Here is an 11,301-nt window from a genome sequence, read left to right on the forward strand (position 1 = left end):
GGAACCTAGAATTGCTAAATTTAATGTGCCATATTCATAGCTGTTTAACTTAAACTGGGGCTAATCCAATGTATTTTAAAAGGGATGAACAGGAGTTTTTTAGTAATTCTCGACTTTTTAAAAAACACACTCTGCATTTACATTTGTACCTACCTAGCTATACTTTCTTTTTATTTAAGCATGCGAGAAGTCTCGCACGGGTAAGCTAGTTGGATATATTACTCAAATACAAATAAAAACTCTTGAAGAAGCTGGAAAGAAACCGATAAAACGTAGGGTACCAAAATAATGAATTAGTGTTTCATTAATTGCATCCAAAAATAAAGATCATTAAAGCCCAAAATAAAATATATAAAATTATATGATTAGTCTGTCGATAAATTAAACCCATATAAGTTAATAATACTTTATTTGAATCAACTTTTTCATTACAGATCATTTTCCCGACAATCAACGCTCTTGCTATCCCGTTCGTCCAATACCAAGACGTACAACTCAATCGCGTGATAACGATTCATTTCACTATCACAATCATTCAACACATTCGTCTTGTGGAATTCCAATAAATAACAATAACAACAACAACAGTAATAACAACAATCAAGCAGCAACAGTTGGAGTTGTTAATCCGACAACACTTGGCATAACTAACGACGAATCTCACAATCACAATAATCAAGGACGACATCATTCAACAAATCCATTTGTTAGATATCGTCAAGCAGCACCTACACCTGCACAATCACAATTACAACCACAAGGACAAGGACAATTACCAACAGCGTCTGCAGTTAATAACGATATAGCTGAAATTGACGAATTATTACTTCAGCGTTATAAATATATACAGTATTGCATTAAATTGGCTAATAAACAACAAAATAAAAATAAAGTAAGTTTTTGAAAATATGTTACTTAAAAAAAAAAATTATCTTAAAAAATTTAAAATCAAATATTTATTTTAAAAGGACATCATGGTAAATGAAAATAATGATAACGAAATCATTGTCAATTCGACAAGTTTGGAAGATGTGGCAGCAAGTGAGGTACATTATAAAAAAAAGTCGTGAAACGTGTGTGTCTTTTATACTAATCGAGACTTTGAATCTTGTTCATAAATATGTGTAAATTGTTTTTATTCGTTTGGTTCTTTGAGCTGGATCTTATTAAAATGCGTATTGAAAAGCTTTAAAAAAATAGCAAATGTTTCTGGAAGTTCATTAATAATAAAAAATATTCTACTGGCATTCCCAGTTCATTATCTGAATGAAGCATATAGTGCTCAAGCTGCCTAGTGCAATAACAACATCTTTTGAAGACATCTCTTATGAAATCATCATAATAGGTGACTTGCAGATAGGCAGGAATGAACCTAAAGATGATCTGCAAAAATTGAATGATGATAAACAACCCGAGTTTGATGGTATAGCCCCTATTATTTAAAAAAAATGTGCTTCTGCATTTGCAATTCCACTTGAGTTTATGTTCAATCTTTTTTTACGGGATGTTTACTTCTTAAATGAATGGAAGATTTCTTATATGACACCAGTTTTCAAGTTTGAATCGAAAAACGACGTAACTTATTATCGCGCATATTGCAAGATATCAGTTTTTCCAAGATTTTTGAAAAACTGGTTTATAATAAACTTCTGCTCAGCACGGTTTTATAAGTGGAAGATCCACAACAATGAACCTAAAAATTTCAGTAACTATGTATTAGGTTCACTAGAGCATGGACTTCAATGTGACGATTTATATACTGATTTTTCGAAAGCTTTCGTAAATCATTCTATATTAGTTACTAAGCTTGAGAAATTGGGTTTTCATTCTAATTTATTAAAATGGTTTGGATCATATCTTGCAAATCGGATTCAATACATTAAAATCAGTAACATTAAAATCAATAACATTCTTTCGGATCCAGTAAAAGTACCTTCCGGGGCACCAAAAGGAAGTCATTTAGGACCACAAGTGTTCTTAATTTTTATAAATGACATTCCAACAATATTAAGAAACTATATCTGCTTGATGTATGCCGATGACTTAAAATTGCATTCAACTTGAGAATGATTTGTCGAAGCTATCAGCTTGGTGTTGTCATAATATATGACATTTTGCCGAATTTCACTACCCATCATTTACTCCTATAACATTGAAAGAATTTATTAATCTAGACTTAACGGAAAAAAGGATCTGGGTGTTATCTTCTACCTAAAATTTACATTCACTGGTCACATTGACCGTATTGTTGCTCATGCTAGCTCAATGCTCCGACCCATTCACGCTTAGGTCTCTTTATTTTGGATATGTTAGATCTATAAAAGAATATTATTGTGTCCTATGGAACCCAATATATGCAGTTCCAGAAACGTTTTACAAGAATAGCTTAGAGGATATTACGTTGGAATATCGAAATGGCTTCTTATAACTCTAGATGTTTATTACTTGGCATCCAAACTTTGAAAGTGTTTTGATGTAATGTTTGTGAGAATGTTATTAACAAAATCAATTGCCCTGATTTACTTTTATTTATAAACTTGCGTGTACCATTTCGTGAACTAAGACCCTCTCATCTGTTTTATGTCCCTTTTCACAGAGTAAATTATGGTAACAATTGACTTTAACATGTACTTAATCAAAGAATATCTTAAGAAAAAACTATTTTCAATAATGAACTCTGATGGATTAAGTTAAAAATCTTTTTGTTAAATATAATTAAGTAGTATATTAGAGAAATTTTAGCTCTGTTTGATGAAGAAAATAAATAATAAAAAAAAAAAATGTCTTGCAAGACTGGAAACCGTTTATTGGACCTCGTCAAATTTTTAGATTTTATTGATTTTTAATCAAGACTGTGTTTTCCAAGAAAATGCCAATAAGAGGTTAAAAATACGTTAAAGTACATTCTATTTCGTCAAGATTCATAAATATTCCCTAAACATCGATTCGATTTAAGTTTTTGAGTCCACTAACAAAACTTTGAGCTTGTAAAAGTGTGGCATGTACTTATTTCTATTTGTCCTATTTCCCAATCTAAGCTTAATCTCTTTTCTTTTTGGTTTTAGACAAGTGAACGAGCTCAATCCGTCACAAGTATTCACAGCACTGCCGAACCGGCTTCGCCAACCTATGAAGACCTGCAGAGTCGTCTTGAAGCTTCTACACGCAACATTCAAAATATGAAAGAACAACAAGCTCAACTTATTCGTTTGCAAGATCAAGCTAAACAACATCTTGCTGAAATGGAAACACTTCGTAGCAACACCACACCACTGCTGCGTGGAGCTGTTGGTCAAAATGGAGCTCCAGACTATGAGTCTATCGATCAAGTTCACACCGATATGTCTTCTCTAGTAGGTCGTATGAAAAATCTGACAACATTCATTGCAGGACAAAATGAATTGAGCAATTTACTTGGTGAAGATGGTCCAGAAATCCTTGCCGAACAACAGACTTTGCAAGAGAAACTCGAAGGTCTCAAAACCCATCGAGATGAAATGAAGAATTTAATTATGGAATTACACGATGTGAATAGAACTGCTGAAAGAAGAGTCAATGAGCAGTTGGCACAAGAGTCTAGAGAGGATCAACCATCGGGAAGTGGTGGTAAAAGAGATGCCGCAGCTAGAGTAGTTCCTGTTGAATACTCTAGAGTTGTTCCAATTGAGTTGGTGGGTGCACAGAAGAAAAATAAACAAAAATCACCACCACAACAAGTCAGTCATACAAATGGCAGCTCTTCCATGTCAAATGGAGTTGCTGAAGCTTCCGATGAAGATGAAGAAGATGATCCTGAGACATCTGCACTAATTAATCAAAAGATGTCAGACATTCAAGCCATGAAAGCTCAGCTAAGTCGACTAAAGTCGATGATGGAAACTGTTAAACTCATCGAGGAACGTAGTGAGGGTCCGGATCCAAAAGAAATCGGTGGTCCAAGACGTGCTGTTGATATCCCTGTCCAACGGGAATCCACTCCGAAAATCACCAACACTCAACCTCGAGCTGTGGGAGCTGCAGTTCCATTTGACAAAGATCGTACTCCAGTTCAGGAAGATTTTACTGATGAACCCGAAGATCCAGTGATTACGGAAAAAATTCATATGCTCAATGAAGTCACAAGAGATCTCCGTTCTCAAGCTATGAGTTTGGCAAGTGAAAGAGATCGCATTCGGGCTTTAAAAGAAGAAATAATAAGACGAAAAGCCGAAAGTGCAGCTCTAAGTCGTCGCCAACTCACAGTCGATGATGAAGAAGACAAAAATTCAAATCGTGAGAGTGTAAGTCCATCGAAGCTTTCAAATAAGGACACTCGACGTGATTTGTTAGAAGCTCAGTACGAAGAGAAGAAAAAAGAGTTTCAAGAAATTTGTGCTCGCATTCAAAGTGAAGAAGACAAATCCAAACCATCATCTACAAATTTACAATCCCATGAAAACGAGAACGAAATCGAAGAGGAAGAAGAGGAGGAGGAAGAAGAGGAAGAAGATTTAAATGCCAATGACTTGCTAACCGAGAATCAGGCTACCCCAAAACCTGATATGGGTTTCTACTACCCTCAATCGCAGGGTTTATCATGTAATTCATCTCTGCAAGGTGCTCCAAAGCAACTTGGCAAAGATTCTGCAGATTCTGGAGCAGTTGATGTAAATGGGGTGCCATCTTGTGAAGCTGGCAGCATTAAATCGGGAAGCTCTCGCAGTTTCAGTATGCCACCACCAATGCGAGCCATGAGTAATCGTGAAGCTTCATGGCATTTTGGGCCACCAAATGCTCCATCGGCAGCTGGTAGCTCTGGCCCAGCTCCACCACCATTGCCAGCATCATGGAATCCCTATTATTTCTACAATGCTCCATACAGTCCGCATTTTGCACCACCTGTATCAGCTGGAGTTAATTCGGATTGTATCTGTCAAGCTAATTCTGGTGTAATCGCCAATGGAGCTGCTACGCCAGCCGCAACAATTATGCAATCAGATCCAGTTTTGTTGCAACAGTTTATACAGACCCAACAGATGCTTATAAATTCGGTGTGCCAATGTAACCAGATGTTGTGGCACCAACAGAGAGAAATTGACTCACTTAATAGCACAATCCACATGGTAATTTTAATGCATTTTAAATTGAAATAGTAAATATTTTTAAAATTTGTATTTTACAGCTTCAAGAACGTCTCCTCAGTCATACCAACGGAACTGATCTTGGTGCCAATCACCGCTCAGAATCTGTACCCCCAGCTGGTACAGTTCAAAACAATCTCTATCCATCCATAAATCGTGCTCAATCTGAGCAACCACATCCTTTCCCATCACTTCATCCACACACCCACATTCAACTCCCCACGATCATGAGCCAGACCAACAGTAGCTTCCAGCGACGCAACTTGTGCAACATCCAACAACAACAACAGCAACAACTTTCGAATTTCAACTACTCCACGGCCGAACAACAGTCTAGCGGCAGCATGTATTTGAATAATCTTTGTGCTCCAATGCCTCCAATGCATGTTTTCAACAATGTCAATGGAGGTGGTGTCAATAACAATACTGGAGCACCAATTTTCATGCATCATCACAACAACACTCAGCATTCGGTGCATAATAATAATTCGAATTTGCTTAATGCAGCTCAACAACAACAACAGGCAACACCTGTAGTTGCTCCTGTTGCTGGAGGACAAAACTCTAATGTATCCAATGGTGTATCAAATTTAACCGGTTCGGCATTGAACAATCAAGTACCACCTGGCAATCGAGCCAATAACTATTGGGATAACTTTAGAAGGTAAATTGTTTTTTTTTTTAATTCTATTTATTTTTTTCGTAGAATGAGTTAATAGGAAGGTTCTTAAAATCTTCCTTTTGTTAAAAACAAAACAATACAAAAAAATGTTATTTTATTTAGTTATGTTAGACAAAAAAAAAAAAAACAATGAAACAAATTCAATAAAATCAATTTTAAATTATTTATTTTTATTTGAACAATTTATAATCAAACTATTTGGCTTTTATTTATAAACAAAACAAAAAAACAAATTCTTATCAACTGGTGTTGGGGTGCATTATTTCTGTTTCTATTTGAGGGTCATGCTAGATTCCTTTTTGACTTACTTTTTTTTTGGAGTCATTCTTTTGGTCGAGAAATTATTTATGCGTGCCATATTATTTACTTACTTACTTGAGACAACGCTAGTTAACAAGTCGCTCCAGCTCGGTCCCCAAGTGTCGTAATGAGATCTGCCTAAGCCACCTTGTCCATTTGGGTTGGATTAAACCAATTTCAATGGTTAAAATCAATTCAACATTAATTTGTTGCGTTTAACTTTCCTTAAAGGTACTCATGTTATAGTAGGCATGTTAGAAAATATGTTCTCCCGCTTAGACGGAGATAAATAAAACTCCTCCCGACTATTTTTTTTCTTGTCCCGAAGTAACCTACACAATCCACCTATACAAGTTAGTCAATTTTATTTTTTTTTTTTGTTGATCAACATGAAAAGATAAAATATTTTAAAATAGCGGTCACCCTAAGAATGGTTCAGTTTTGTTAAGGCCCTGTGTATGAAATAATATTACCTAGATCTGTGCATATAATTTATATGCAACTTCCATTAACAACCTGCCGGGATATGAGGCGGCAACACTAGCACGTTATGTTAAGTTCAGCAATGCAAATTTTATCTTGGCACTCGATATTTGGAGGTCAACGTAGGGGGGGATCTTGTACTATTTATAATAATAGTTTGTTAGTACAGACGATTGTTAAAGATAAACAAAAGCAATCGTTTGTTGTTGTTTACTACGTTAAATGTTAGCAAATCAGTAGTGAGCTAAGTAGTGAGTTACTATTAAGTAAAGGCTACTACGTATTTGAAGATCATTTTGTTTGTATTCTGTAGAAAGAGGATCCGAATTTAGCGAGTGGATCTACATACCTTTTATTTGTTATCATTAATTAAAATTGTACTTCTATTATATGTATGTAAGTAAGATAGTATACGAAAAAGAATCAGAATGGAAGTATTATGAGCAGTAAAAGACATATACTGACTCCCATTGTGACCCTTTAGGAAATCAAGTCTTAGAAAGCTCCGGCTATGACAAGCTTGGTTTTGAATTTTCAAATTTCTCGTGAATTCCAATCTTTTAATGTTTTAGTGACTTTAAACTGAATAGTTAGACTTAGTTTGTTGAGCTTATCAAGATCTACTCGTAATCATTTTAAAGACGATTGAAAAAAATTCTTTTTATTACGTGAACCGAAGGATTCCCTTTCTTAATCATGCCAAATTGGCTTTGAAACACTTCTAACTTTCAATAGCAAAGTGTTGTTCCCGTCTGTTTTAAAAACTCTAAAGAAATAAAAATTGTCTAAAATTAATTTTAAACACATCAAATAGGAGAATAGTATATCTGTAAAGATATATTGCGTCTCTTATAGTTGCTAGATATTTGAAAGATTATGACAATAGGTATCAATAAATTTATTCTGCTTTAAACCAAAAATTAACTTTCAGAATGTTCAATGCAAGTCGACTTTTCATACACTCTCGAAAGCTTTGGTGATTTTTTGGCAACAATTTAAACGCGCTTTAGAAAAAAAACTTCTGAAGTTGACGGAATTCAGTGCGCGTGGGTGATGCAAATTATTCCGCGCGTTTTATTCACTAAGCATATTTTTTCCGACCAAAATATGTGTACATAATGTATGTTGTTGATCAAATTCCTTCGGCTATTAACGTTTTTAACTTTTTTAATCTCTCGTGAGTACCTACTTTAAAAAAAAGCACAAGTTTTCAAGTATGGAACCGAATTTTGTTTGCCAAAAAACGGTGGAAAATCAAAAATGATTAACATTGAAGTTTTGCTAAACAACCTGTCTTAAGTCTTTACTGTCGTCAATGTCGTTTTTGTCAAAACTGTGTTCTTTCATTGATAAAATTGGGACAAGACAAAAAAAATTTTTGAAAACTTTTTCAGATCAATCATCGTTGGCCTTAGTTGGATTTTTCTCTTACAGGCAATCATGAAATGTGATCCAAAAGCAGTGGTGAGTCTGTGATTGCAGTGTTTGTTAATAAATGTGTGTTAGCGTGCATTTGTTTAATAGCCAAAAATCAAAACAACAACTAACAACTTCAATCAGCTTTTTTTAATAATGAAATCATAAAATATTGCCCTAAAGACTTCCTATCTCTAAAAACAATTCAATGTTTTTTTTTTTTTAAGATTTTTATTTATAATTGGTGTTGCTTTTTCTATTTATAAAAATATACTATTTCAGTCAAATCTTTCAACTTTATCTTTGTACAATCCTTTCAGCTATTCACGGCAGAATTTGCTATCATCAAATTCATGCAAAAGCAATGAAGAACAAAATCATAATCAACTTCAACAACATCAACAACAGCCACCACCACCAATAATTCAGCAACAACAGCAACAACAACAACAGCCAACACATCAACAAGATCAACCAAATCTTCCTATATTTACAAATTCACTCAATGTCGGTTATCGTCCCGACTCAAATACAAATAATCTTAATCCACCTGGTTATGACAATAAATATTTGCATACATTCCGTAATCGTATCAATGCCAATTCAGCTGGTCTCTTAAATGCACCACAACCTATAACCACTTCCGCCACACAAACTCCAACCAACTACAGCAACATGATGAATATTTCCATCAATCAGCCAGATGTCCCACAGAATCCTCCTCATCCACGCAATATTTCTGCCTGGAATGTAGTTGGAGTTAGCAATGATGTTTTTGAAGCAAATGAATTGACCCAAGATTTACGTAATATGAATCTCAATTTTGCCAATAATGAGCCCAATAAAGTCGCTGTTAAACCGTCTTCTTTAAGACGACCTCCGATGAATAGGCGCCTCCGTCCTACTCAATCGGGACCGGCTGCTTTTATTGAACCACAACATACCCAACAACCAGAAAATGGAGGAGATCTTCTTAGTCCCGGATTGTTTTCGGGTGTTATGCAATCCCTTGACTCTGCAATGGATGATACTTCGGATGAAATTAAAAGAAATTTATTGGTCAATGCATTGAAAAGTGAGAAATTCACTACAAAATTCTATGAATCCTTGAAGGAAGATGTCTTTCGAAGGATCGAGACTTTGCTTAGAGCCAAAGATGGTGAACAGCAGTTTTTGGCACAACTTTATCGTGACTATAATATCGCATCGACTAGAGATCCACTTAGGAAGTTGTATTTGAATGAAGTTCGTAGCTTGAGCAGACCCAATGAAGACCTCAATGAGACAGAGAGCAATAATGGTGAAAACGAAGATGAAGATGACGACGATGATGATGAGGAGGGTGGTGCCCAAGCTCTGGATAACCATAATATTCTCAATAACAACAATAATGAGGCTCAAAATGCTTTGGGACTAAATGCAAAAGATATAAAACTTTTGGCTGATAAGTTTGTGGGAAGTTCAAATGCTGGTCAAGGTGGTGGTTCCACTGATCATACTGTACAATTTCCAGACTATGAACTTATTCACTATATTATTGCTCGAATTCATGAGGACACTCAACCCAATTCGGTGATTAATGATGCTCTTCTAGTTGATGTTGCTAAGCTTACAGCTACAGCAATACAGAATTATGCAATTGTCAAGTGTCGTAAGAAGGAGATTATCGAAGCTAGGTTGCATATCTCGCCCAAGAAGATATATGCCAAGTTAAAGGGGAAGACTTTCCCCCGCGATCGTGATGGATTTTTAATGTGGTATCAGCGTTATTTGGAAACTATGCTTTTTGTTACTTTGAAGCGAGACGATGACGAAGATCCACGACCATCACGAGAGAATAACAATCACCATAAAGAGAATGCCAATCAAAATGCTGCTGCTGGCTCAATGTCCTGGATGGATATTCAGAATATTTACATAAATGCCCATCAGGTTCGAAAGTCTAATATTCCATTGAGACCTCGGCAATCAGGTTCGGCGGTCGAGATGGAGAATAAAATTGAAAATAATTCCTCATTTAGACAACAACAACGTTCTCAAATGAGCCCAAGAGCACCACATATGTCTGAACAGCATCATTTGGTACAGATTTCAACACCAATTGCTCCCAACAATATTATGAATGAAGATTTAGCTGAAGCCGATCAGATATGTTCTTCCAGCAGCAATACTATGCAGGGTTTTGTTGAAGCTCATGCTGATGATAGTTTTCTTCTTGGTGGTGGAGCTTCGGTAAATGGGGGAGATTCTTTACCACCACCATCTCCTGACAATGCTGAGGGGCAATTGATTTCGATTCCACTAGAACCGACTAATCCACCACCAAATCAAAATTTCTTGAATTTCTTCCTTGACGAAACTGAAAATAATGAAAATCCTGATGATGATGAAAATCGTCATCATCTTGCCATTGATTTGGGTGTAGCTTCGGCCAACCATCCAGTTGTGGATAGTGATAATGCCGAAGAGGATGCCGATGGACAGAATCAAAGACCCGAGTCGAGTTTGCATGGGGCGTTTGGGACAGATCCGTTGGCAATTACAGGTGGAGGGAGTGGAAAACGAAATAGTGTCCCATAGTTGGAAGGCTGGTCGGCGATTAATTCGGTTGTTGTTGCTAGACGTCGGATGACGTCAGCGTTTACGTTTATTTTTCTAGCTATTTGGCGAGCTTCGAAGAGGCTCTTTTGGATGGTGAAATTTTTTAAGCGTTGAAATAAAAGAAAAAGGGAAATATCATAATGAAAAACCTTTTTTGCTCATTTATTCCTATTCCTTTTAAAGGCTGGGTCCTTCATTAAAAAAGAGTTATAAAAATAATAAATCCTTCCTAATGATTTCACAATTATTTTATTTTTGTTTTTTTTTTTTTTATAAAAAGGCAAAAAAAAAAAAAACAAGTTACCAAATCATCAATGTTGAATGTGGTTTGATTATTATCAAAATTAATGGTATTTATATTCTTTATAATAAGAACATGTTTATGTATGAATTGTATATGTGTATTATGTATGTGGAAATTATATGAATATTATGTGTAATAATATTAAACTTATAACTATAATATAAATAAATAAATAAAAATAAAAGAGTTTTCCTAAGTTCTTTAAAAAGTTGAAGCTATTGACATTGAGATAGTCATGTTGAAGAAATCATATTTCAAGAAATATGTCGTTCGAACAAGTTTGGTTTAACGGTACAAATAAGTCAACCAGGATGCATTGTAAACTTTATGCTAATCGACAAAACATGGAACAGCGATGTTAAAATATTATTTACATCTTGAATAAAAGGGGCTAA

At 35.3% G+C, this 11,301-nt stretch overlaps 1 protein-coding gene across 2 annotated transcripts in view; it reads left to right on the top strand.

Annotated features, from left to right (window-relative positions):
* LOC129919959 (uncharacterized) overlaps positions 1-11,013 on the top strand; it is a 34,670-nt gene extending 23,657 nt beyond the window's left edge. The window contains exons 3-7 of one of the 2 annotated variants that reach the window (XM_056001091.1): positions 435-892; positions 969-1,046; positions 3,066-5,102; positions 5,162-5,784; positions 8,322-11,013. In XM_056001091.1, the coding sequence (XP_055857066.1) occupies positions 435-892; positions 969-1,046; positions 3,066-5,102; positions 5,162-5,784; positions 8,322-10,581 (5,456 nt within the window). In that variant the 3' untranslated portion in view covers positions 10,582-11,013. The remainder of the gene's footprint in view (positions 1-434; positions 893-968; positions 1,047-3,065; positions 5,103-5,161; positions 5,785-8,321) is intronic. The other variant, XM_056001092.1, reaches the window with a different exon arrangement.
* The last annotated feature ends 288 nt before the right edge of the window (positions 11,014-11,301 follow it).

Source organism: Episyrphus balteatus, chromosome 4, assembly GCF_945859705.1.
Source record: "Episyrphus balteatus chromosome 4, idEpiBalt1.1, whole genome shotgun sequence".
NCBI lineage: Eukaryota > Metazoa > Arthropoda > Insecta > Diptera > Syrphidae > Episyrphus > Episyrphus balteatus.